This window comes from Apteryx rowi, unplaced genomic scaffold (genome assembly GCF_003343035.1).
Source record: "Apteryx rowi isolate R43461 unplaced genomic scaffold, aptRow1 scaffold_254, whole genome shotgun sequence".
In the NCBI taxonomy this organism is placed as follows: domain Eukaryota; kingdom Metazoa; phylum Chordata; class Aves; order Apterygiformes; family Apterygidae; genus Apteryx; species Apteryx rowi.
Window position 1 is genome coordinate 277,317 of NW_020448908.1, and position 27,561 is coordinate 304,877.

Consider the following 27,561-nt stretch of genomic DNA (forward strand, 5'->3'; position numbering starts at 1 on the left):
TCCAGCCTGCTGTGTACTTGCTGGGAAACTATACATGTCTCAGCAAAGAAGATTCCTCCTGGGATGCAAATCAACATCTTACTGAACTTTTGCCTCCCTTGCAGATAGCCCCGTGCAAGAGTGAGGTGAAGAAAATCAGTACCTGCAGTGCACCACAATTGGGCCAGCATCAGGGGGGTTGCAGGTTTTCACCCGCCGCAGGAAAGCCAGGAATGGGGTGGGGTATTCGGGTACACCGTGGTCAGGCCACGCTGTGAACTGGAACTGGCGGACCTCCCGCTTCTCACTGGAGCCATTCTGCAAAGATACAGGAGCAACAAGGGTCACGTGAGGTGTCAGCACAACCCCAACCCTGCCCACGCCGTGCGAGGAGGACGGCATGCTGTCGCCCATCTCGGGAAGATGCGGGAGCGGGAGAAAGCTCACCTTGTGAAGGGAGAACGTTCGAACGCAGAACGTGGCCAGCTCAATGGTATCGAGTAACGTCACTTGAATCATTCCATAGGTGTCTGTACCCCGGCCCGGCCAATACTGGTCGCACTTTATCTGGAAGACAAGAGGTATTGCTGAACTCTGGGACAAAGCCTGTGCTGCAGGGGAAGCTCATTCCAGAACTGCCTTGACATTACAGGTGAAGCTGGCCAGCTTGCAAAGCGGAAGGAAGGTGCAAGAAATGGCTCTTTCCAGAGCCCCACAGTAGGGACAGCCCAGCATGAAAAGCTCCTACTGACTCAGCACAGGCTTTGATGCACCACATCAGTCATGTAGACAACAGACTGGAATGATCCTGAAGATTAGAGGGAAGGTACTGGGGCTTGTTAAACAGGAGAACTGAACGTGAAACTTGCCACATGATTAACTCCGAGACAGAGCTACAGAAAATGCACTGGGATTGAGCGTCTTCTCTTGGAGCAGGTAGAAATCCCCCAATGACATAAATGTGGGCTGCTGATGAAAGGGAAAGCATTCCTCCAGTTCCCCAGGATTATGACTAACTAGTCATCTCTCATGCATCTCACCCGTGATTTCTCCTCCAGCTTAGTCATCATAACAATAGTAGCTGAACGCTGCTCCCACACCATCCTCCAAAAGTCTCCGAAGGTCTCCGGCAGGGGCCCCTGCGTGGCAATGTAGGCATTCTGCTTCCGGTAGCCATCAATGTAGTTGGCGTTAATGTAATCACTGCCCACAATTCCTGTATTAAATCAGCAAAAGGGAGTTAGTGGATTGTGCAGGACAGGGCTTTACGTAGCTGGGAAACGAGATCTTTGCAGGAGTGTTGTTAAGAGACGGCTCCCCTGCAAAAACACTTGAGCCTTCATTTCTTAATGTTGCAAGCTTGCTGGGTTAAAAGCAGCGCTGGGAACAACAGGCTCTTTGCAAGTTTGTCTCAGCTGAAGCTCCTGTCTTGTAACTCTGCATTATAGGGAGTCAATTTTTTTGCAAAAGACGTTAAGGAGACCAAATATCAAGCCTTGAAACCATTTTGTTCTTACTGGTATTGCCAATAGGAGCAAAAGTCCTGGTCTAGGGCTCTTGCTTCACTGGTCTCAAATACAACAAGAAAAAAGTTCCTATCGCAGAACGCACAGAGTCTGGGTAGCAAATGCAGCTGGCTGATGCACTGCACAGCCCATCCCAGGCACTGAGATGCAGCTGGATAAAACCAAGCTGGATTCAGCCAGTAAAGGAGATGGCTTTGAAATGACAGGCTGTGACTCACTTTAAGTCATACACTGCCATTTTTAGGAGKTTTTTTTTTTTCTTTCTTTTTGCATGGGTTACAGGCTATTGAGTTACAGCTGCCTGCTTGTGTCCTTGTTCGAGGGGTTTGATGCGACTGGCAGGAGGTGCTGCCAGCGAGGACAGCGTGATGGGGATGCGGCAGGAGAAAACCGCGCTGGAGTTAAAATGGACACTGGCACGCATCGATGTTCAGCTTCAGCTTTAGAGAGCCTCCGAGATTGGCACGGAGGATTTGCACTATTTGGAGGTTTGGCCCATTCCTAATTACAGCAGAGCAGCTGGCAGTGTTGGCAGCTTTCTGCTAACCTAAGATTAACTGGGTACAGAAACACTTAACTCATGTCTTGAGGGGGAGCCAAGGGTGGGGGGCACCAATATGAAGCGGGTTGCTGCTCCTCGTCCTGTTGCGGCACTAGCCATTGCTGCCGCTGTTGGCTAGGTGCAGCCCGCTCCGAGCTGCCTGCCAGTCCTCAAGGGTACTTGGTAATTTCAGCTGCCGGTGGAAACGGCTTTTGATTAAATTTCTGGAGAGTTCCCTGCCTCCACTCCTTCCCAATCTGAAATTTCAGGAGCGAAAGCGGCTGTGCAGCAGCAGCGGGAAGGTGATCAAGGCTGAGCTTCCAGAATTAATCTCCCCTCCAGCCCCCTCGGGCCCACTCTGTAATTTAAAATGGTGGCCATGAGCCCCTGCAATGTTTCGCTGCGTGACAGGCCCAGTTACGGARAAGTCACTGAATCAGAGCCGCTGCTTCTTCCTGACCAAGCAGACGCTGACAGTCTGCAGCCTTGACAAATCCAGATTTAAAACAAAAAGAAAAACAACAACTCATTCCTCCGGCCCTTCTCATCTTCCAGCCCTCAGTATAAAACACAGCCGGGTAGGCAGCAACACGCCAGCCAAGGCAAGCCTGAACCTCGCAGAAGATGGAGAATTGAACCCGGCCCCCCCGTGCTTGTGCTGCCATCAGTGTCGCCGGGGCAGAGCCGAGGCTGCTCCTGCCTCCAGCCCGGTGCCCTCCGCTTCCCCGAGAGCGGGCAGCAGCCCAAAGCGCCCCTCGTTTCTGCGCTTGTGCGCTTCTCTTTTCCCYGGAATGACAAGGCAACTTTTTAAAGACTTAGCTTTCCTCGGCTCATGCAATATTAATCTTGGAAGGAAAACAAGCCAGAACACAGTCAGCTGCACAATGAGAAATGTTTACAATCCTCTAAAGGAAGACAGGGCCAATCCAGATTTGTGCAGCTTTTTGGCAAATCACCACGATCTTTGTTACCTCAGAAACAGCACTTCCACTTCCCATCGTCCCTCGGAGTTATCTTGAAATAGGCAGATTATTCTAGCAATTCCCTTGTCACTAAGGCTTCCAAATTAACCTTTACATTCACTAGGGGCTTATTAATGCGTCCTGTATCCTCTCTGCTCAGCCGATCAGCTCTTGGCAGCGCAAGGCTGGCTGGAAATGCTTTATCGGTACAGCATAGCCATATACAGCCTGAGACAATGAAACCCAAGTATTATCCCAACAGCAGCAACCGAAGAAGATCCCACTGTTAGAACTTCATCTCTTCGCCACCAGCAGCCCCTCTTSTCCTAGCTTGCACCAGGGCAACTCCATCAAGAGCCACAAGCTAYGAAGTTTAATGTAAATCTTCCGACTGCCCCATCTCTCACACAAGCAGCTTAAGAAACCATATATGACCTACCAGGCTAACACTAAACCTTTACTATTTTTAGCCTTTTAGGGGCCAGGACTGCAGCAGGAGCTACATACCAAGTAATTTTTAGATCTTGTACAACTCAGCAGCCATAGCTTTGCCATGTTGTTGACACTCATATTTGTACAATTAACCTTCTGCTCACTTCTCATTCATCTGCCATACAGATACGCTTCACATCCACTGCCACCCACCGCCTCCTTCCTGCTTTACTCAGAAACGTATTGAGCAGGGATCTCCCAGTAAAGAGAAAGACAGTTGCCTGATAAACCAGCCTTTGAAATGAGAGATTGCCGCTCCGGGGAACGCGTCAGTCACCAGAACTTAACAAATGCATGGTTTACACAGGTCTCTCCTGCTTCCCAGGGAGATGCTAAGAGAAAAATAGAAATAGAGGGTAACAGGCAAGGGAAGAGAGCACGTGCAATGTTCTGCCCTGCAGAAACTTCAGCCTGATGCAAACCTGTACGAGCGGAGGCTGCTACAGTACCTTCAATGGGCAGCAGAATGACGCGGGAGTGGTCGTAGGCAATCACATTAGCGTAACGGTTTTTGGGCTTGTTCACTTCGAGGTTTGAGTGCTCCCAGGTGAACTGCTGGCCAGGGTCAATGGACTGGAGGAATTAGGAAAGAAAACAGAATAGTCAGAGGGGAGAAAAGCAGCAGATCAAGCTCGGAGTGCCTTGCTCCGCATGGGACAGACCGTGGCTCTCATGACCGAGCTGAGGAGATGCAGCATTCACCATTTTCTTCCCTCAAGAACAGATCTTTGCTGTGGAAAAGCCCCAGCCCAGTGGCATGACATGCTCCCATCCCATCTCCTTGGCCCCAAGCAGTACTGAGATAATTCCCCCTCCGGCACAGTGCAGTGCGACACAGCGGCAGAAGCGTCGGGGCAATCGCAGGCTGCCGTACAGAGGCCTTGAATCGCCTCTGCCGCGGCCGCACGGGATTAGTTCAGCCCGGCGTCACTGCTGCTGCCGAAGGGCAGGCAACCGGCAGACARCAGCGGCAACCACCACATCGGGACGTATTTATGAAGCGATGAGGAGGCTAAATCCGTGCATGGTTAAACTGAATAATGATTAACAGGGCATAAATATACCAGTGTCTGGGTGAGCACTGACACCTGGGGAGCATGATATTTAAGCTAGGACRAGCTTTATAACCAGTATGCAAGCGGGATACGATCATCAGGGATAAACCTGCCAGTCGGACACAGCATTACTTGGGACTGCAAAGGCTCAGGTCTCCYGGGTGCGGAGGGTGGAGAGAGCACCGGGGGGCTGGAAGGGGCCGGCATCAGCCCGCTCGGCAGGGAGGCGGCGTGCGGCTCCCTGGGCAGGCAAGGGTTAAGGGAGCTGGCGCTAAGGAACAGCATCAACACAGCTCTTTCCTCCAAGGGATAAAGGAATAAACAATGAAACGCGCTGGAGAGAAAAATCCTCTCTGTCTGTCCTGGTGATTTATGCCGGGTTTGGTGCCTTCTTTTTTTCTTTTTTTTTAAAGTCCAGCTGTCCCAGATATGGAAATTAGGTTAATTACGTTTACCTCTAAATCTGCAGCCAGAGAATTAAATAAAACAAGGGCTTAATTCCGTCATCATTTTGCAAAGCTCTAGGGGTTTGCTGCAACCGGAGGCTTGGCAGGAGCGCGCTGAGCCGTGCTTCCCGCCGTTCCCTCTCGCTGCCTGTCCCTGGCYGGTGGGGACGGGGGCCGCTTGTCTCAACCAGTCCCGGGAGCTCGCAGCGCTCGGCCCTTGCCGGGCACCCACTTCCTCGGCCTCCCTCCGCTGCGCCGACCCCGGAGCTCGCTGGGCGCAGCTCGGCTCCGGCGATCGTGGCGGCGCTGGTACAAAAACCGCACGACACTAATGCCCTCTTGCACTCTCGCGGCGGAGCATTTCTAACTAATGGGTATTTATACTGTTGTAATGTGGCTGTTTGCTCTCTGTCCCTCTAATCTCGCCTCGCATTCATTTCATTAGCGATGTTTGTTTAGCTCTGGCTCTCCCACTGGAGGAGGCTGTGCTGGAACCAAGCCAGGGCACTCGGGATATTGCATTATGCAAATTACTCTTTGAAATGTGGGTAGAGCACATTAACAGGCAGCTGCTCCCCCCGTGCCCCACGCGCCAATAAGGGCCGCGAGACCCCAGCAGAGCAAACGCGCCTTTTCCCCRGCTCAAGCCCCCGTCCCGGGCGAGGAGCTGCGACTACAGAGCTGCTTTACGCCTGCCGCTTTCTGCGGGGAGAAAAGCATCCGAGAACGAGTCCTCTGTTCCGAAAGCATCCCCTCGCTCGCTGCCCGCAAACAGAACRCGGCAGTCTAGACCAGTTATTAGACTAAAAATACCAGGGCATTTTATGTCTTTGAACAGCAGCAACAAAGAGAAATTCAGGCGTACGTTCAATCTGCAATGAAAGCAACTTGCATAACGATCCGCCGGGTGCCTGGCAGCACCGGGCATTCGCGCCAGGATTTAACCAGTGCCGATGCAGCCCCAAAAGACCCCGGGAGCGGAGGGCAGCCGGGCTGCGCAGGAGCACCGTCCTTCCCCTCGCGGGTGACGAGGGAGCCACGTTACGTAGCAGCAGCGATAACGCRGAGGGCTACGAGCCTCTTCTCAGCCTGCCTCCGGACTGGCCCTACCTGCACGCTGGGCTTTTTGCAGTCCAGGATGTTCATTTGAAATGCAAGTTGAGCAGTCACAGGTCTGCCTGGCTGCTCACCCGCAGGACCCCATTTGAGTACCCAAACATTTGCAAGAAGGAGAAATAAGAGCACAAAAAACCCCRGACAAGACAAGGCACAAATCATCCTGTTTTCTCAGGTTTAGCTCAGCGGCCCTGCTGACCGTGTCAGCCGCTGAGGACACACTGTCCCTCTCACCTAACTTTAGCTATCTAAACACTGGATGCCAAGTTTAAGGCTTAGCTCTCTCCCCATTCAGCAGCAAGAGACAGGCATTCACCAGGACAGCTCCATCCCATCCCATCCCACCGGTCTAGAACTGGGAGAATAATCTTACGGAGGTGCATCCGCCTTCACAAAGATAGCTTAGACCCCTGTCTCAGAAAGATGCCCAGACTTTGGTTAGGAAAAGCCCATGGATTAAGCCTCTTTCCTGTTTATCATCTGGAACCAAATCTAGCAAAGCACTGAGCAGGTGCTTAATTTTAAATGCATGAATAGCTTTTTGATTTCAACTGACCAGACCCTTAAATAAAGCTATGTTTATTTGGATGAAGGCTTGTCTAAATTTCCTAGTTGCCTGCTTCTGCACACCCATGCACAGCACCCACTCTTGCTCATACCTCATACTCTTGGGATAATTTCAGGTTATCATTGGCTTTGAGATGTTCTGTGTGTTCAGCCAGCTCGGAAACAGGGATTGGTGGGTGGCTGAGCATACCTAAAAGACAAGACAGCAGGGAGAGAATCTCATTTAATAATAACTAAGAAAAATGCACAACTGTTGCATATTTTATAAGAAAGAAGAAACAAGAAAAGAAAAAATTACAATGTAAGATCTGCAATGAAAGTAGGGAGGTTAGAAGAGAAGAATTCAGGGCTCGAAATTGTGTCCTTGGAATTAAAAAAATAAAAATCAAGGAAACAAAAATAACGGTAAAATGAGAGTGTTCCCATTATGGCCCCATTCTCAATGTGTAAATCAGAAGAAATCAAAAAGGAAGATCCGAAGAGCAGATGCGTGTTAGCGATTCCAAGAGTGGACTTAAAATGAGCAAACGCTGCCAGAGGAACCTACGCAGCAAAYGTTACAGCACCCGCAATGATCGTAAACAAACTCCAACACAAAAGAAGGGAAGGGGCAGGGATCCAGCCAACCATGGTGATGTGGGGCACGGGAAGGGAATGCAGATGGGGGGAAGCAGGGGAGGCTTTTCGAGAATTGTCCTTTGCACAACACTGGCTCTGTAAGCTTCTTGGAGAGCTCACAGACAGTGTCGTTATCACTCCAAGAAGGTACCCTGACCTGGAAATGTCAAACACTGGCTCCCCTTCCTGCTCACGGGCCTGCTGGAGATGTTCCTTCTACAGCAGAGCCCGCAGATGGCCAGCGCTGGTGGGTCTTTGCCCTCCCATTAGCGGTTCAAGGGTGGGCTGTACCTACCCGGGCGGCAGCCTCTGCTGGAGGAAGGTCATCAGCTTCTGTGGTGGAGAGGCAAAAGATCCTCTTGCCCCTTCCCAACCTGGGGCACGGGAGACAGTTTGCTGGGGAGACCAACGCCTCATGACCCTGGTTCACCTGCTTCCCTTGCAATTCTCGCCAACACGGAGCTGTGCTCACACTGAGGYGGGCAGAGGAGCGGCCAGAGAACAGACTGGATCTTCTCTGAGACATACTGCTACTGAGGGAGCCACGCTGCTTCAGACTGAAGGCACTTCTCAGCCATGAACTGGGCTGAGCAGCAAAGGCAGAGTTGTTTTTTTTGGCTAAAACAAGTGTGATCCTGCTCTTGGAGGTGCCCAGCTGGAGCTCTGGGAAGAGCAGAGATCCTTCCGTTCCTACCTTCTCAAATAGCTATGCAACAAATCAAGGTGGAAAAGCTCTCCGTGCTTTGCTCATCTGCATTGGATCGTGTTTTTCCGAAGGCTTCTCCATGCTGTCTGCCAGCCAATTCTGCTACAAATGATGGCAGATGGGTGAGGACAGCAGCACGCCGAGAAGCCCTGGGCAGTGTCCCCGATGAGAAGGACAGGAGTGGAGAAGAGATGGAAGCAAGGGAGAATTTCGAGCCCCGTGGGTGCTGGTGTGTGACAAAGCAGCGGCGGTGGCAGCAGCATGGTCAGATACTCTGAAAACTCAGCACAGAGATGGCAAAGCAAGCATGACATCCTCAGTTTTACAGTGAGTCCTAGAGAGATGCTGCCTCCCCCCAGGCCTGAGCACGGGGTGAGTCCGCCACAGAGTGGGGATTTGAGCCACTGCTCAAACAGGGGTTTTTCTAAGCTAACTAGACATCCATTTTCAGCACAAGGAAGTTTGGCTGAAAATGGAAGAGAGTGCAGAGGGGAGGAGTAGACCAAAAAAGCCCACAAAAATATCCCCAAAGTATTCTGGAGGCTGCACTAGCTTCATTCTGGTCTGCGGGGGATCAGGGCAGAAAGTTTCGCAGTTCATGGAGGCAAAGTTTCTGGTTGATCCCTTGCTATTCTGTAGCCCACTTCACCTGGAGAAGGGTTTCTCCTTTGCCACCCACCCTAGACCGGAGGGTGGCTGCAGTCCACCCCGGCACGGCGGCCCTGGAGGCCGGCTGGGGGCGTTGGGAGGAGCCGGTCCTCTCCCTGCCCACACGGGGAGGGGAGAGCCATCCTGCCCGAGATGCTAACGCGCAGAGAGCAACTCAGTTCATTTTGCATATATTCAGTTCAGCGTCTGTCCTTCTGCCTTTGAAAGCAAGGGCTGAAGAGGGCAGGAAACGTACCTTGAGCCATAGCATTAGAGCAAAGCCGAGCCCGGCTCAGAACAACCGCTGGCAACTCAATAAACTGTCTCCAGCTTTGGGCACGTCACCCCCTCGCTGCTTTCTGCCCACCTGGGCTGGAAGGCGGCCAGCGGCCCAGCCGGGCAGCGCTTGGCCCGGCCGCCACCGCCCGACTCTGCTGCAAAAAGCTAAGAGATTATTCACTGAAGTGCAGCGAGAAACACAGCGCCGTAAACGAAATCCCAAACAATGATCATGTAGGTTAAAAAAACAAAAAACAAAAAACACCAAGAAGCCCAGTAACAAGAAGCAAGCGAGAAAAAACAAAACACAACCCAGCTGCTCTTTGGCTCAGGAGCTGCAGAGCAATACGTGCCATTGCATCCGAGCACGTGGGGCTGCACGGGAAAGACCCACCGTGCCAAGCCGGAACGAAAAGTCACATTCCCCTTGAAGGCAGCACAGAAGTTTCCTTTGCAAAAGCCCCAGGAAAAATCTGCAGTGTGACCAGGTCCTGAGAAACACCTGTCTCTTTGCCAGGGAATATTTTGCTCCCACCTCCAACCCGCTGTAAACAAAAACTGGCGGAGAGCACATGGGAACTCGCCTCGTCGCTGCCGTTAAGGACAGAGATCTCCTTGGCGGATCGATTGCTAGGGTCCTTTATAATAAAACCAGCCTGGAAACCTCCGCAGTGATAAACACGTTCCTAGTCCAAATGCCAAGCGCGTCGGGGTTCCCATTAAGGCCCGGGAGGGGCGTCACAGTAAGYGAGCCGGGAGCAGCGCTTGCAGGGCACCAGCTTCTCTTTTTGCTTTAATTCCCTCGCTCTTTTTAGACACCGGGGGAAACGGCCCGCAGGCTGCCCCGGTCGGCTCCCTCCCAACGGCCTGCCCGGGCTCCCGCAGCCCCGAGCGGCGCAGAGGGACGCTGCTGCGGGCTGAGGTTCGGCAAGGGATCGGCGTGGCTCGAATCGACACGCAAAACCGCTCCGCGTTGCGGCACGGGGGCTGATGGGAGGTGGACTGGGACAGCAGAGCACTGGCAGGAGCCGTATTCAAAACGGCAAAGTCCTTCCTGCTTAAATCCAGCATTTGGATTAAAATATCCAGAAAACCGTCCCAACCCTCAGATCCCTGATCGCAAGTGGCATGTGCGTGATTCTTCGCGTTTCTCAGCTAAAAACTCCCATCTAGTTCCCTGCCCAATTAAAAAAAAAAAAAAAAAATCCAAACCAAAAAGCACCCAGCAAAGCTGGGATCTTGGCTTCTAAGGGGGATGAACTCTTTCAGRACCGGTCTCATCCAACGTTTCAATCACTTCAGCCTCTCTAATCTTATCACAAAAGACTTGATTCTCTGTGCACCAGCCAACTCACCAGCAACGTCACCCTAACATCTGCTGCACGGGCGGAGGGCCGTGGGGAGGCCGCTGCTCCCCGTGCTGCTGGAGCAACCCGATGCCAAGGAGCAGACACCTGCCGCAGATGGGAAATGGCCCTTTTCCTGGTTTTTCATGAAAAGGCGCCTCTCCAAAGAGAGGGAGGGGAACCGTCACATGCAGCTACGGTTTTCTCTTTCCCTGCGCTACGGAGGGCTGAGCACAAAACCGCAGGCACGCACGCATCCAATGCCCGCACGCCGGGGCGCAAAAGCTCGCTCTCCACCCGTGAATAAGCGCGAGGGACATTAAGCCAGGCTTCAGAAAGGAAACGTCTTCGACAATGGGGAGAAAAGGAAGCCTCAAAACGCGTGTTTTTCTCCCGAGAGAGACGCAGAAGGACAGGCAGTGTCTCGCTGAGCTACCGGGGGCTCTATTCTCCTGCTCTCGTCTTGCAAAAGGCCTCTTGTTTGATACTGTAAAACTGGAAGCGCAGTTCAGACAAACAGATGGCACAGAAAAGGAGTGAAATGGGCAAACACCGCAGGAACACAGAGAATTCAGCAAAAAAAAAAAAACAACCAACAACCAAAAACAAAAACCCCAAACAGAAAACAACAGGAACAAAACAGAATTGGAAAGGAAAAATGACAAAAGAGAAAAAATAATAACGAGGGGAAAAAGAAATGAAACCAACAGGAACAAAAACACACAGGAACTAACTTTCAAAGTCAAACTCAGGGTCACTGAGAGGGCTGCTCAGACCAGAATCTGCAGAAAACAGTAAAAAAWAAATAAATAAAATATACACTTTTTTTTAAATTTCATGCTAATAAAAAAACAAAAGACAACATAAATCTAAAGAGGAAAAGAAAGTTATTTTTTGTGCTGATTAGGCAGGGACAGGGCCACTAGGATTTGCTCCCCTTTCCCCCTCTCTGCGCTGTGCGGACGCTCACACATTCTCCCCTCTCCGTTTCCCCCCATTTGGCTGCTGGGCCCTAGGACACCTGGCTGGAGAAGAGACCACAGGCTCCTTTTTAAGCCACAATATATTTAATCTGAATGGTTGGACAGCAGCTATAGAGTCTTCCGCCTGCCAACTGCACCACAATCTCTCCATGGCCACCAACGCCCTTCGAGCTCTGATTTTCCAGCTATTCCCATTTTCACCCAGCTGCTAGCAAAATTCTGTGGGAGGCAGGTGACCAACCCTCCCAAACCCTTTACAACCCTTTTCTGCTTTACAAGCTATATAGCAGAATAAACCAACAACAGAAAGCTCTCTTTGGCTAGACAACATTACGAAGAAACGTTGGCAGGATCTTCTTCAAACTAGAGCGGACAAACCGGAGCAGCCTTTTGGGATCTGCAGACCCTTGTCCAGCAGAGTCTTAGCGACTGGCGTGTTTTAGCTACCTTTTGCAAGCCTCTTAGACCAAGAGTTCAGAGATACGGCATGACCAAACCAGCATGGCCAGCAGAAGACAGACTCACTCATCTGTTGATCACATCGAGTGAAGCTAGCTAGTGCCCTGAGCTGGCTCCTACTCCGCAGGGGCAGGGAAAATAACTGCTAAAGGAAACACATGAAACAACACTCCCAGCTGCAGCCTTAGGGCCACAACCAGGGTACTTCACTCGGGGGGGCGCAGCTCTTGCTCGTGGGTCTCAAACCACCAGCTGGAGCACCCAAAAGCCAATCTGAACAGTCCCCAGGGCAGCTGCCCTTCGCACCCCGTATAAAACGCTGAGCCCAGACAGATGCAAACTGCTGCTGAGCTGCAGGGGGGGCCTCGAAAGAAGCCACTTACACAAAGGGTGAAACAGTGAGGAAAGCAGCAGTCTCTTGAGCTTTCCAAGCAGTGCCCTGCTCAGTCCCTCGCACGCTCAGAGGGACAGCAGACTGCTCCTCCCCTGCTGCAGATCTAAAGCACCTCCAGCTTCTCCTGCAAGAGCACCATTGAGCAAGAGCTGATTTAGGGACCCAGCTGCAGCTGAATCACCCTGCATCCAGTCCCTGCAGGCTGGATTAAACCTGCCCTCATCCCTGAGCTGAGACTTAACTGTTCCCAAGCTTGGCCTGATGGCATGGGTTGTTCTTAACTCTTTTTGATACAAACACCTCAGTCCAGTGCTGCCTTCGGGCTTCCCCAGTGATCCCTGCCCTCTGGGTACCTATCAGCTCGCCAACCTCACCCTGAGAAAACTCAGACAACGCTAAGGACAGGACTGGGAAGGGAGGGGGAAACAAGAGCTGCAGAAACATTACTAACAAGCACAAAATAGCAAAAAAATACAAACAAACTGAAAACAACAGCCAGCCCCCAAAAAGCGCAATAAATTCCCTTCCAACTCCTCAAGCGCCAGGAACCGGGAAGCGGAGCTGTGTACCAGTGCGCGGGCACTGCTCAGCATTGCCAAGTGCCTGTCTGCGTGAGGACGCGCCCGTGCCGGGGCCGTGTCAGTGGTGGCTTGCAGAGGTGCCATGCAGGCGGCTTAGACATGCATGTACATGGGGACGCACGTGGACAGGAAGGAGGGTGCATCGTGCCGCTCTGCCAAGGAGTTAAGTGCAGTTACCAGCTAGCGCAGCGGCTGGTCGCAGTGATGGCACGTACACTAAGCAAAGAAATGCTGCCTCATCTGCACGAAGCGACCAGCTGCCTGCCTTTCTCCTCCCAACCCACGGGGCAGGCCTGGTCCCTAACAGGAGCGCTCAGGTGCATCYGCAGAAAGCGCCAGTTACAGATGCGGTCAGAGCAGCGCGGGCTGGCAGCCTGCCACGCTCGGCTCTACAGCCTCCGGGGATCCCCCGGCGCGAGGCACAGCGCTGCGCGGCAGCATTGGTGGCCTGGCAAGCTCAGCACGGCCACGGCACTTGCAGCTGCGTACTTAGCCTAGAATGCACCAGTTTAGCTGAGTATCCAGAAAAGCCCTTCTTCCTGCCTTGCAGTCGTTGGATAGAGTCTGTGCAAGGCCCTTGTGGTTTCCCAGCAAAGGTTTCTTTCAGCGTAGCCTAGACAAGGCTTGCATAGATAAGGCTTGAGATTCCTTGGCTGTATCGTAGGTTAGCATTGGGTCTCAAAGGCAGCACTGCAGCAGCCTTAACGCAGGTGGGAAGAGGCTGAGGAAAGGGCAGTTTGCTCCAATCCTGCCTTCCCAGGGAGAGAGGCTGGTTTGCAGCCGGTTACCTGGAGTCTGGAAGTTGATGCGCCTCATTTCCACAGGGTCCTTAGGGTGGTGAGGGGCGATCTCAGCGTTGTTCAGGAGGCATTTTGTCCGTGGCTCTGAATCTTTCCGTTTGCTTTTAGGAAAAAAAGAGGGAAAAAAAAAAAAGCAAAAAGACAAAACACCTTAGCTTATGGGCCTTTTAGTCTTTTCAGCCACACAGGTCATGTCCAGACCTGAGCGCAGCTCCCACAGAAATCAGGGCCAGATGCAGCCATGTCCTGAACAAGGGTGTAAGCTACATAAAACACGTCAGAAAAGGGATGAAGTTTGGAAGGCTTTATCAGTGAAGTATTTGACGGGTTTACAACAGCCCAGCAGCCCCTCAGCAGCTTTCAGACAAGTCTGGAAGTTCCCCCTTCTCACAGCAGAAGTTCAGGCAAGCAGCAAGAAGCAGCTGAGGTGCTGTGCACTCACACCTGAGCCTCCCCGCACACGCAAGCCTCCACTGAACTCTGCAGAGCTCTGCAAGTAGAAACGTTCCAAATCTGGCCAAGCCATTTGCAGCCTGAAAAAACCAGAGCCAACATAATCATTTGGAAAAGTACAGAATCTCCTGGCTGTGTCCTTGGACATAAAGTACTGATATTTCTCTCTTGGCTTGTTTAGGAGTTCTCAGTGCCTCACTGCAGACTGAGAAGTCAGAGCAGTGGTTTTCAATGTTTTTTGATCTGTAGAACCCTAAAAATCTGGGGTCAAAACCAATGTAAATGCATCCTCTCCCATCACAGCTGTGCCTGCTGAGATCTGTCCCACCTCCTTGCCAGAAACTGAAACCTGCCAGCTGAGCTGCAATGTAAGTGCTTCCTAACGTATTTTGTTCAAAACGGGTTAGGTTAGCCGAAGCAGTTTAAAAGTCTTTGCTGACTTGGTTCATTCTGCTTGAAAAGATTTTGGAAGTAAAGCCCAGCGCTGATCTGAAGAGGTGATAACCTGTGGCAGGGGACAGTGACAAGCCGCTGGAAGTGGAACTTCTCCAGCAGGCAGAGAATGTGTACCCACATTCTGGGGCTTGCAAATATTGCTCTAGCCCTTCTGGTAAGATGGTTGTAGAGGTCCTTGCCTTCTCTGTTTGGGTTGCACAGATGCCTCCAATAATATGTCTGCAGCAGTAACAGCAATTGCTTAGGTAGAGAGAAGGTTTATTCAGTACATTTTTCGCTGTCCCTTAACATCATTAATAGTTAGAGGAAGAGGCATGAGCCCTGCCAGCAYTACATGGGGCAGCACTTTGAAATTACACCACTTCGCAGTTTGGGAGTAGTTTATTTTTGCTGCAGTTGAAAAATGCTGTTAATCGTTCACTGGCCAAACCATCAGTTACTTCCAGTGAAAGCTCTCCCAGCCTTGGAAATGGTCTGAAATAATTCTCATTTCACAGTCATAAACCAACTCTGCTAGAAGTCCCTGGCTTATGGGGCAAGAATGGCTTTTGCAATGGGGTGAGGATGGCTCAGCTGGTGAGATTCTGCTTCCAGGATGCCAGAGGCTCAGGGACAGCCTGTATGGAGCAATCAGACATGGAGAAAACCCTCTCTTGCCTCTGACTGCAACACAAACGGGTGCTTCTCTGCTCCATTAACCCAACATTTTATGAGCCGTTTACTGTCACTGCTGCTCAGCTTGAAAAAGAGCCATTGTATTTAGGAATAGACAAGCAGGAGAAGGCTGGACTTTCTTTGCTTTTTCTGCCCCGATTCAAACATGCTCTTGTGCTAGTCCAACATAGGGTGTCCTTTAGGACAGAGCTAGCAGTAGGAACCGTACCAACAAAGCCCCATCACCAGAGACAGCAAACACTGCCTAAAACGCAGCCAGCCCAGCAAGAAAGGACCTAAGTAAATGGCAAATCCAGTGCTCTTACCTGTCTGGCTTGCTGTCCAGGAAAGCAGTAAGTGGAGAGAAGACAAGACAAGACAAATGTTCAGGTTAGAAAGGAGTTTCAGAGGAAGGGGGAAGCATTTGCTCAGCTCTAACCCTGGTAACACAGGTGGAAGGTGGGACCAGCAAAGATTCCCCAGTTAGACTTGGTGCTAATGAGCAGCAACAAGGAACACCTGAGTCCCTGCTCCCCAGAGCACCTGTGTGTCCAGCGATTCACACATGCTGGGACACAAAAGACACTCCCATGGGTATAAGCAAACATATCTGTGCAGATGAAAGATGGAGTAGGGTTAATAGGGCCTCCTCCATAACGGGTACTAGGTTTCCCAGCTAAGGACACCCTGCAATGGCCACACAGTTGCCATCTTGCCCCTTCTCTTAATCTGCTGTGCTCAGCCTCTGCTTCCTTTCTTATCCTCTTTCTCTGCACAGCGTGGGCTGTGTGTGCTCAAGGGGCCCTCATCCCCATCCATGCACCATGAGCTGCTCAGAAAGCAAAGGAAAGGGGATGGTTTCCAGGGGTTGTTCCCTCCTCTTTTCTGCAGACTCGCATGACACCCCTATGGCTGCTGCTCTTGTCCCCCAACTCCAGCTGAAGACCAATTTGAGAACAACGGAGGTTTCTGCTGATCCATAGCACAAAGGTGCTTCTCTGCATCACCCTCACTGCACTCACACACACGCACAGAGCACAGGAAGGGGAGCCTGAGACTGAGGCTGTGAACAGCTCTTCTGGAGGAGACAGACAAGAGACCAGGCAAACTCATTTCACACATGCCACAACAGACTGTCTCTAGACAGGCACAGCTTTATTGAGAGTGCCATGAGGTAGATTCTGAAGCAGATGGAGGTCCTTATAACCCACTACTAATCTCTCCTGTGCTAGCCAGTCTCTTCCAATTCTGCATTTCTGCCTTAGGGTTCCTCTCTGGTTCTGGTGGAAGGTTTTGCCTTCCAGCTGACTACTTCAGGACCAAGGAGGAAATTCCCTTTAGGGTCTAGAGGTAGAGACATTCAGAATGGCCACAGATCTGGGCAAGAAGCATCTCTTACTTTTTGTAGAGTAGGATGGCAATGACAATGCAGATGATGAACACCACGGCCAGGACGGGCCCGATGACCCAGATCAGCCCTTCCTCTCCATCAATGATCGGCTGTGGATCAGGGTTGTCCAGCTGGATGGGGTCAGAAAAAGGACTAGCAGCAAAAGTCTGGAAGACATGAAAGGTTGCAGAACAGAGTTCAGAGAGGGAACGGAGACTGAATACAGGGGGCAGGCACACAGCATTCCARAAGAGAAGTTGCTGCAGAGGACTCTCTGCTGCACAGACCAAATTATAACAGAGACCTATAGAGAAAACATAACAGAAACCTATAGAGAAAATTATTGTCCAGGAGTGCCTGTGTGACAGATATTTTCCTTCTCCAAAGCTCCAAGGAAGGCAAACCACTAAAAGATCACATTCACATGAAGCTCATGCTTATGGTTCACCTAATCTTCTAGCTGGGAAGGGGCTTTTAGAAAACAAGTTAACTATGCCTCTGTTCCACCTAGAGCCTCGCTCTTCACCTCCACAAACACACGAACACTTTCTCCAAATTCTCATGTCACCATCTGGATTTTGGCGGTCGGATAGAATTACAGAGAAAGAGGGACGGGATTAAACCAAGAATTAATACTCAGACACAGTCTAGTCTGGTGGCTTGAAAAACTACCCTTACAACTAAACACTAATTAATAAAATGGAATATGTCTCTTCTGCTCCCTCTGCATTCAGCAGAGAGCTGTGCTCTTGAGCAGAATCAAAGGCCTGTTGAAACCCAGGGAGTCCTAACTAAAGAGCTCTGCCTGATTGTTCTCACAAGTGCTACAACCTATCCACCCCAGGAATGAAGTATTCCCATTTTACAACGAAACTACAGAAATTGAAGTGCGGAGAAGAGCACTGACAGGCCCCAGTAAAGCTGGGACACAACAGGAATGGGAGGTCTGGGCTCTGGGTCCTGTATTTGCTGAAATTCTATCAGCTGTCTGCAAGACTGAAATGCTACATCCTAGGGAGCTGCTGTGATTTCAGCCCTTTGTGAGTGAATGTGCAGCACCTTGTTCTAAAGCAGAARTTACCACAGGCAGGAGTAATCCGACTGAGAAATCCATTCACAAGCGGGTCAGCCTAATCCTTTAATATCAAATACACAACCAAATATTTATCTGGGAGAAAACCTTCCAAAAACTTGTAATTTCAAATAGCTCCCTACTACAATTCCACAGGGAGATTTAAAAATAACAAAGTATTAGACCACTTCTATTTTGCATGAGGGAGAAGACAGGTAAATATCAAAGCAGTTATTTTCAAAAAGTCAAATGCAATGCCACTGAAATCAGCAGAGGCGTTGAAGTGGTAAAAACAGCAGACCACATCTAGTTTCCTATAAAATATGTTCTCCTCTCTGTTTAGCAGGGAATTTTGTAATGAACAGGACATGTGATAGGCTGCTTTCAAAGCAGGATGTCTGAGTTCATTGCTCCGTTAAAAACAGGCACAGCCTTTGCAAGAGATTACTCTTTGTGAAGGGGTCTGTCCTAAGGATCTCTGAACCTGAGTGTACTTCTGAGCTGTTAGTTCAGTGCTCTCCATTCTGGACTCAAATCTGGAGCCACAAGTGTAGAAAGTCCTGCCTAAGCAAACTTGTGAAATGCAGAAGCAGTGCACTAGAGCACAGCGTTCGCCTCGTTAGCCAGTCTGCATGGGGGAGCATGTTTGCTGCACACAAACAGCTCCAGTAGCCACATGCAAAAGCTCCACAGCTGGACTGGAAGAGTCTTTGGAAAGAAAAAAAAGAAAAAAAAAAGAAAAAAAAAGAAAAAAAAGAAAAAAAAGAAAAAAAAGGAAAAAAAAAAGAAAAAAAAGCTCTCAAGCTCTGCTGTCTGGTGGGAGAGAGTTACAGAAAATGCTAGGAGGGCACCAGAGCTGCTGGCCAGCTTGCAAGGAAGCTGCCCTGCAGCTGCTGTCTCTGGTTGATAATGGGGACAGCAGGGTCACAAGCATCTGAAGGAGATGAGGGAAAGCAGGCAGCACTTACAGCCTCGGGTTCCTGGAGCACTGCCAGGATGAAGATGACGTATTTCTGCCCTGGCTCCAGGGCTCTGTTCTCGAAGTTGTCATAGTGCTTCATGTCCCCCAGGATGAAGTGGGAAGGGAGGGAGCGAAAACGGGCAGCGATGTAGGGCTTGGGGAAGTCCAGTTGTCGGGAATGACGCAGACTTCGGCGCCGGAGCCTGGCAATGTCCTGAACAAGCTGGAAGAAGCAAAGGAACATTCTGAGCCCTGATGCCTTCAGTACCGTTAAAGGAGCTGGAAGGAGGTAGAGCCAAACCATCCCACTCAGCCTGTCCTTATTTAGCTACCCAGAACATGGAGCAGAGGATACCCCAAACCCACCCTTCTGTAGTGTTCTTCCTAGGCTGCCAGGTCACCACCATGCCCATCACAGCTGTTTGCCCTGTCCCTGCAACTGGCTTCCATTTCACCCACACTCACCTCCTCCAGGTCCATCTCCTCAGGGCTGCCCAAGGGGTTCAGGAACTGCCCACCCCGGGACTTCCTCAGAGGCACCACCACAATGTAGTAAGCCCTAAGAGTTGAGAATAATCAGAAGAGACAGGAGAAATGAATCTCTTTCTACAAGCCACAGAAGGAGAGATTGCATACAGTGACGGTGGACGGTTAGGTTAGCCCAAACAGCCCCACTGGCACAGCCCAGCATGCCATTTATTATTTTTAATTTAGCACAGTTCTTAATGCTGCTCATGGAATAAGCCTGGATTCAGTGGCAGTCCCATGCGACATGTCTCCCTGTCTGACCCCTCCACGCTCCTGTGGCATCTCCTGTTAGCCATAGAAAGTGGCTCCAAAAGTCAGGCAAGGCTGCAAACGCGGGGAAATCACTCTGCCACTACCCGTGCTGCATCTGTGCTGTGGACTCCAGCCACCAGCACTGACCCCCTGCGACATAAACCGAGTGCACTAAGTCTGCAATTTAACAGAAACCTACTGGACAGGCACAGAGCTCTTCACATCTGGGAGAATCACCACCACGTTGCCATCAGCGTCAGGCTTGTGGGTCACCTCTGGCTTCTTAGATAACATGTCAGCAGCGGTCCAGGCAGCGACGTTTTGCTGCAAGCCACCCATGCTATTGCCCCGGTTCATGAGAACGAAGTTGTAGAACGTGCGGGGCTTCAGGTTGGTGATGAGTTTCTTGGTGGTGCGGCCGTCCACATCGACGTTCAGCCCATTGTACTGGATCTGCGGGAGGCAAAGAGGCAGCAAAGTCATACCATGATCAAGGCGGATACTACTGATTCAGCCATACTCCTCCTTCTCCATTGCCTCGGTTTGCAGAGAACCCAAGCCATTCAGCTGTGCCATGCTTCACCCAGCTCTGCCAGAACTCGTGCAAACCCAGGAGCAAGGGCCATTTGAATGGGGAACTTTGCCTTTCTCTTGTGCTCACTGCAGGGTCTTCAGGCATAAGGCAGACAAAGGACAAAGCCTTGAAACTTCTCTACAATGAGAAATTTTTATCTGGGAATGACAAAATTGTGGTAACTCTCCCAGGGAGGCAATCATTTGACAACAGATGTGGCAATGCAACTCAACAGTCTGGATTCTCAGTCCATTTCCTTGATCTAATGATTAACCATTACACACTGCCCATATCTGGGAACCAAAGCCAGAATTCCTGGCTCTTAAAACTTCTTATTCAAACCAAAAGACAACAGTCCCAGGAGACAGAGAACGACCATAGTTCTGATTCTTCCCTTCCACTTGCCTTGTATGGGGTGGGAGAGTTGTAATTCTCAGGAAACTCCCAGCTCAGGAGGACAGATGTCTTTGTCACCATCTTCACCTTGAAGTTTTTGGGTAAAACTGCCGGAAGAAAAGTAAGGAGGAAGGGGAGAAAGGAGAAGAGAAGGCAGCAGAGGGAAGAAAGAGCAAGAAAGAGAAAGGAGGGAATGTCAGACACTGGCAAAAGGGGCTGCCAGTCTGCGGCTGGCTGCAGCTGCAGGAATGGAAGGGCTTGCTCCCTCCTCCACACTTTGCTTGAGTTTTGCCAAGGTCCATCTCCCAGTGCTGCCTGTCCCTGTGCCTAACCTTGGGGAGCGGTGAGGGAGGGTGTGCGGCTTTGCCCTCACCCTGCCCGTGCTCGGTGCACACTACGGGTCTGGGTGGTTGCTGCAGGAACGAGGTGCTGGATTTCTGAGCATGCTCAGGTGAGGAAACCCATCCCAGGTCACGTTTGAGGCTTTTTGATTTTTTTGTTTTCTTTTGGCTGCTTGCAAAAGCTGAAGAAAATGCTCTTCCCACCTGTATAGCGACTGGCCCCCCACTTCAGGTGCCAGTGTAAGAAGGGTGTCCGGACTTAACTTAGAAGAAAGTGGTAAAAGGGACTTACCTGGCGTAAGGCAGAGAGGAGCTGAGGGACTGAGTGTGAAACCAGAGTGCTTTGCATTTACTCACGAGCCTGGCTGAGGCTGGCTTGACCTCTCCAGCTCTCTGCCTCCCGGCACCAGCCCCGGTTACAAGGAGAGAGAGGGAGGACAAACCGGTAAGTCCTACCTTGATCCAGCTGGAACGTCCGATACTGGACAGTTGGGCTGTACGGCCCGGGGCCTTTACTGGTGTGAGCACGGATTTTAACATCATAGGCGGTGTTGGGTTTGAGGCCGTTCAGGGTGTACGAGTTCTCTGGGGAGGGGGACAGGTCTTTTTCCAGTGGGTTGCCGGGAGAACCGGCTTCCCGGTAGGCCACGGTGTATTTGACGATGGCTCCGTTCCTCTCAGCCAGCACGGGGGGGAGCCAGCCAAACTGGACCGACATGGAAGTGATGTTGCTCGCCTCGAGGATCTGGGGGTAACCTTTGGGGATGTCTTCAGGAGTGGTGAGTTCCTGCACAGCTTCCTCCCCAAAGCCAGCCCGGCTTTTCACGGCCAGCTTGAAAACATACGTGGCGCCCTTGTGGATGCTGGGAGCAGTGTACTTATCCTCCAGGGCTGTGAATTCCAAGGTAGCCAGGGGGTCGACATCCTTGCGGCCAAACTGGAGCCGGTAGCCCATCACCTGGCCTTCCGCATCCAACGGAGGCTCCCATTTCACCAGGAGAGTGTTCTCCTCTATCTGGTGCACAGACAGGATGGGCTTCCCTGGGACTGGGAGAGAAGAGAGACACTTTCAATCAACCATGGGCCAATGTGGCTGGGAAGAAGATGCAGAGATTCTTGAGCTGCAGAAGCAGGTTCCCCAAATCAGTGGCAAGGTTTCACCTAAAGTCTGTGTACTTTAGTGTCTCCTCCTGTGAACAGGACTGCTGCTACCCACCCCCCATACAGGCGGAGGGTATCTATCAAGTTTAGGAAATGGGATGCACTGCCAGAGTTTCAACTGTGAGGTTCTGACACATTTCTGGGTCATTTTCTTCCCTTTCCACAGGACAGGTTGCAAAGTAAGCACAGCTCCTCTCTTTCAATGTCCTCTCTTATCACTGGATCACACACTTTCCCAGAGCTGGGAAGAACGAACGCAGGAGTCCTGACTCCCGGCCTCCTGTCCTAATCATGTGAGCAGCCCGCTTCCCGGGGCAGGGAAGAACGAATGCCAGCGTCCCCCAAACTCCCAGCCTCTCTCTCTGTCCATTACACAGCACAACTCATGCAGAAAGACTGGAACAGATTGGCTCAGGCTGGGAAGGTCAGAGCTGCTGAGGGTGAAGTAATGAAGGATGGGAAAGGAAGTCTGGGCAGCCCCAGGTCCTGAGCAGCAGGCACGAGGCCAGCTGAAGCGAATCTGGCAGGCATCTGATCACCCAGTTGGGTACAGAAAGAAGGAAGCACAGAGAGAGTGGAAACAGAGCCCAAAATCTGTGAGAGGGAGGGAGAATTGATGCTTACTCCACACAGCTTCTCTCCTCTGGGGGATGGGAAGGGCCATCTGAGCGTTGGTGTGTTTTCAGCTAGCTCCCTCCTTAACCTGCCAGTTCCTCCCTGCTTGGCGGATGYGGCAGGGGCTCAGCAGTGCCTCTGTCTAATGAGCCCTGGCACTGCCCGACTGCTAAGCAAGCCCACAGCCACGGCTAAATGGCATGCACAGCCCCAGAGGATGCCGAAGCTGGAGAACCCAGAGCATTAATTCCAGCAGCTCACGCATCATTTACACTCACTCCACTTTTAGAGATCTAATTTCCTTCTCTCCGCCTTGCTGTTTCTTGTGGTTGAACAGGAGAAGGAGAGAGAATGGAGTTTAAGGGAGATCCAGGCCCACTCTCGCAGCAAGGGGCAGGCAGAGGCTCYGGAGGCTGGAAAGCTGTAACGCGGCTAGCAAAGGAGGGAAGCAGCAGGGAAGAAGGCTGCGTGTGTCAGGGATCCTGGCAGAATCAAATTGGGGAAGCCACTCTGCCTGGTGCATCACCTGACAGCTGAACACAGAGATGAGGGGTTGTCTCTGAAACAAATGCTTTATTCATTTTGAGCTGCCAAAGAATAGCTAGGAAACAGTGCTGGGAAAACCTCCCTTGGAAATGCTAAAGGAACACATTACGGAGAAAAACAATGCCATTACCTTTATGTTTTGCTTTTTATCACAAATGTTATTATAATCAGCTGTGCTTGAAAATATTACATTTGCACATCAAATGTTGTCTGGTAGAAAGGTGAGAAGAAAGTAAGTGTTTTATTTTGCAATTGGTTAGGACACTAAAGGAGAAAATTGGATGTATTACAGTATTTAAATTCAGCCCCTAGCCCTGAATGATAAAGAAAGAAATCTTTCCTCTCAGAAGGTATATTGACTCAACACTGCAAAGAAGATAAGAATGTTACAGAGCCATTTGAAATATATATATTTTTTAATAGCTATTTCAAGTTGGGGGAAATTGAGTTTTGGGTAATAGCTGCTGCGCTGGAGAAAACATCCCTCTGTGACTGATCACCTGCACTGCAAATCCTAATGGGAAGAGATGAGGGCAGATGGCAAGAGAGAGTGACAAGGGAGATAGGGAGAGAGAAAGGCTCCAGGAGAGAACAGCGGAAGGGGTAAAAAGACTCAGGAAGAAGGAAACGAGAGGAGAGAACCAGAGAGATGGTGAGAAGAAACATGGGAAAAGCAGGAGGGGAAAGGAGAAGAGGCTGAGTGAAGGAAAAGGCTTAGGTGCACTGACACTGCAAAGCATCAGGACAAGAGTCTGGGTACCGGCATCCAAATGCACCATGCTGTGACATCTGTAAGACTCAGTCGGTGTCCTGCAAAGCAACCTTGTTCTCTCAGGTACCATCTCTTAACTAGGCAGGAGAGGCAAGAGGGGAGAGAAAGACTGAAATCCCATTCACTTGTCTGAAGACAAGAACATAAAACAGGATGAAGATGCAAGCTGGGCCAGAGAAAAAGACAAGGGCATGGAGGGCAGGCAGAGTYCCAGCCCTGCGCGCTCCAGGCCAGGGCTCCTGAGCCCTCCCTGTCCTGTGCGCTCGGCTGAGTGTCTGTGCTGCCTCCAAAGCCTGAGCAGGGGTTTCCAGGTTAATCATGCTGCATTGACCAAAGGCCTTCGATCCCTCCAGAGGCAGTGAGCAATGTTCTTCCAGAAGCAGGGGATGATGTCAGTTTATGCAGCTGTGACAGGCAGGATGAAGATGACTGCCCCAAGACTAAGAGGAAAATGAAGAGAAAACCAGAGATGGGAAGAGACTAGACGAAGAAAAGAAATGAAAAGGGGAGAAAACCATCATCTAACAGCATCAGCAAAAGGAAGGGCATGAGAGAGATGGGGTGGGGGGAGGTAACCACAGTCCAAAGGAGACAAGTTGCGGGAGAATCAACTCTAGATCCAGGCACAGCAGTCTCCCTCCACTGCACGAAACCTTTCCTGTACTGCAGAGCAGAGGTTTAGCTGCCGGAGCACAGAAGAGACCACAAGAATGTGGGTGCTGAGAGGACTCATGGGGAGCATAACTCTCCTTTCTGCCTGCAGCAGAACTGTTTGGAGAAGCAAGGGATACCCTGTTGCCCTTTGTCATTCTCCCATTCAGGCCCTGCCATCCCAGCATGGCCCTGTCCCCTCTGCACTGAGGTCGAAAGACACTTTGCCACAAAGAATAGGTCAAAGGGAGGAATGGTATAGGCAGACAGAGCCCAGGTCCCAGAAACACATGCAAGAAAAGGTCAGTACTGTCAGTAGTCTTCTTTCAGACTGATCGCTAGTCCTGAGCAAAGAGGAGAAGTACATTCAGGCACAATGCTGGAAGAGGAGGAGAGCGGGCAGTGTAAGCCATCGCTCCCTCCCTGCTGCATTTCAGCTCTTTGCAAGTCAACACCATTACAGCAGACCTCTGGGTCTCCTGTTCCTCGAGGTACCTGTGCGTGTGCCAACCATCAAAGCTACAGAGCCGCCAGTGTCACCATACAGGTCAGATAAGGCACAGATTCTATTTACTTGTAGTGCACTTGAATTCAGATTACAAGCAATGAATTCATCCTCTGCTGCATTACTGGGTGTTTTTGTGGGCTTTCTACAGCACTGGACAGAAAATTACCTAATTTAGAGAGGGCTACCTGTGAGAAATGAAGTGTTTTCTACCCTACTAGGCATAATTTCATCTTCAGGGGCAATGTGGCATTTGTTTCAAGTCCATCCTCTTCATGAAGGGAGGCAAGAAGCTGAGTCTAGAGAAAGAGCTTCTTGGCTTTGGGGTGTTAGGAAACTGGTGAATCACAAAAGGGCAGGAAAAGACTCTTACCTGCGCCCTTGGTGGTGACCACTTTTGGTTTGCTGCGAGCGCCATCTCCCTTCATGGTGTAGGCAGCTACGGTAATGGAATATGCAGTCTCAGGCTGGAGCCCAGCAATGATCATTTCCTGTTTGCAAGATTCCAAAGGAAAATGATGTGAATATCTAGGTACATACACACAGCTAGATCTCTCTTTCTTGCAGGAGGCTCAGCCCTTTTCTAGCATGCAGGAACATTCACTAGATATGAAACCATGAGACAATCCTTGGCAACTGGGCAGATGTGGCAGCTGGTGGGGGGAAGACAGCTACATTGCTTTAGCAAGGGGCACACACGCTCCAGCTGCAAAGAGCCCCTCCGTAAACAGAGCATGCCTCTGCAGGGACCTGGTTCAAATGTGCTCTCTTCCAGATCCACCTCTAACACATTCCCTATCTCAACACAAACTGCCTCAGCCATCAAAACGCTGTTGTGTTCTTCAAAGCGTCCCTCTTCACTATGCCGTCTCAGGAGTTCTCAGAAGTTTCAAGGAGATTATGCTTTTTTCTCCACCACTCCCCTCCCTGCCCTCCTTAGAGATATTTTTAATGCTTTCATAATATTAAAGGGATTGCTTTAACGCAAAGTGCAAGATGACATTTTCTGCTTGCACGCTAAAACTCTCTGCTAAATCCCCAGCACCCTCCTTCCTCCATTCTCTATCAGCCTCAACACACCTGGCTCCCAAGAGCTTTTGTTAAAAGACGGGCCTCAAGAACAGCCCTTCCCAGTGAAGCACTCAGCCCTTCAAAGGGCTGCGATGTAATAGGAATACCCGTGCTAAACCAAACAGGATGGGGGCATATGCAGCAGGGTTTTCTCCAAGGCCCTGAAAAGGAGGGAGATCTGAATCTTGTGCTTGTTTTATGGCCTTCCTCTTCCCTCACTCCCCACTGCCCCTTAGTCCTATAAATATTAAATTTCAGGGCAGCACAGGAAAGTTTACCGGTCCTGGAAATGTTCATATTAGCCCCAGACCAGAGCAGGAGTGGGAACAGCAGAACTTCGACCAGCAGGATTTTAATGAGCATGTTTAGAAGACCTTAGGAAGAGGGACAGGTCTGTCTTCTGGAAGTCAAGAAACCCATCCTGTTTTCACACTCGCCACTGAGTTTTGCTAAGATTGTAGGCAAGAGACTTTGCCTTTCATATGACTCAGTTTCCTCATCTGTAAAACAGAGGCCCTTCACTTTTGTAGGGCACTTGGCACTCTCAAGGAGACATGCATACTTTCAGTTTATTACTGTATTATCTTGGGACCCTGTTATTCCAAGGAGGAAAGGCTTTCTCCTACTCATTTTTAGCTATAAGATCAAAACCATTTAGCATTTTACAGAAGTAGTAAAAGCCAACCAAACAGGCAAGTTGATCTTAAGGTCCGCTTAGAACATAAAAGGGCCAATAGTGATTCAATGCTTCATATAAACAAATATCTAGGAACCTTGACCCTTTAAGGGCACAAAGCATTTGTACATGCCCTAATAGTTTGGAAGTTATGAGGCTCTGAATACCTAATGCTTTTTAACCTATGTTTTTCAGACACAAGCTAAGTCCAGAGGTGGCTGGAGACCAGCCCGCCTTTAAGCATATATTCAAGACAGCTTGGTCCCAAATTCAACATCCCAGCTGCTTCCCTGTGGAGCAGCAGCAGACTCATCTTTCCTCCAGAGCCTAGGGGAGAACCCTGCAGTATTGCCACGTGCTGACAAACACCACAATCACGCAGGGTTGCAGAGCAAAGTGAACAGGGTGGGGGCAATGCATGGGAATACCAACAACAGGCTTTAAAACAGACACACTGGCACTGCAAAAAATAAAGGAAAAGGAAAATACCAAAACACAACATGAAGTGGGAGAGGGGAAGGGACAGAACCAGGATGGGAGAATTTTTGCTTTTTTTACTTACGTATTCAGCAGTGTCATCTGTTTCCCACTGGACAGAGAACAAGAGAGGTTTTGCACATGAGAATACAAGAGGGGAAAGAGGGGAAAGACAGAGACACAGCATGAGGAAGGAGTCCCTGAGCAAGCAGCCACACAAGGTCAGAAGTTACCAGGCCAGCATGAAGGAAGAAGTAGAGTGGGAGGAATTAGTAGATTCCACTGTGGCCTTTGCCTGTCTTAAAAGACCTCCCAGGCACATGGATGGCGCTTAGTTCAGTGCTGGGAGAGCAGTTCATACTCTTCCACAATAGCTATTGTCTGGGAGCGCAAATGAACTGCAGAAAGATAACATATACCTTTGTCACTGGAGACACTTTCTTCATTGTCTACTTTCTTCAGGAATATGTTACTTAGAATGAGAGCAGGTGGCTGGAGTACCCACCCCCTCA

General features: G+C 50.5%; 1 protein-coding gene across 1 annotated transcript in view; it reads right to left on the reverse strand.

Annotated features, from left to right (window-relative positions):
- Positions 1–27,561, reverse strand: part of PTPRS (protein tyrosine phosphatase, receptor type S) — a 98,003-nt gene that overhangs the window by 6,924 nt on the left and 63,518 nt on the right. The window contains exons 15-30 of the mRNA XM_026067169.1: positions 27,135–27,161; positions 25,199–25,316; positions 21,032–21,622; positions 20,244–20,341; positions 19,464–19,717; positions 18,950–19,043; positions 18,492–18,707; positions 16,461–16,618; positions 15,388–15,399; positions 13,487–13,599; positions 11,016–11,063; positions 6,777–6,874; positions 3,950–4,073; positions 1,020–1,195; positions 427–546; positions 143–297 (exon numbers count right to left, since the gene is read on the reverse strand). Coding sequence (XP_025922954.1) covers positions 143–297; positions 427–546; positions 1,020–1,195; positions 3,950–4,073; positions 6,777–6,874; positions 11,016–11,063; positions 13,487–13,599; positions 15,388–15,399; positions 16,461–16,618; positions 18,492–18,707; positions 18,950–19,043; positions 19,464–19,717; positions 20,244–20,341; positions 21,032–21,622; positions 25,199–25,316; positions 27,135–27,161 — 2,402 coding nt within the window. The remainder of the gene's footprint in view (positions 1–142; positions 298–426; positions 547–1,019; positions 1,196–3,949; positions 4,074–6,776; positions 6,875–11,015; positions 11,064–13,486; positions 13,600–15,387; positions 15,400–16,460; positions 16,619–18,491; positions 18,708–18,949; positions 19,044–19,463; positions 19,718–20,243; positions 20,342–21,031; positions 21,623–25,198; positions 25,317–27,134; positions 27,162–27,561) is intronic.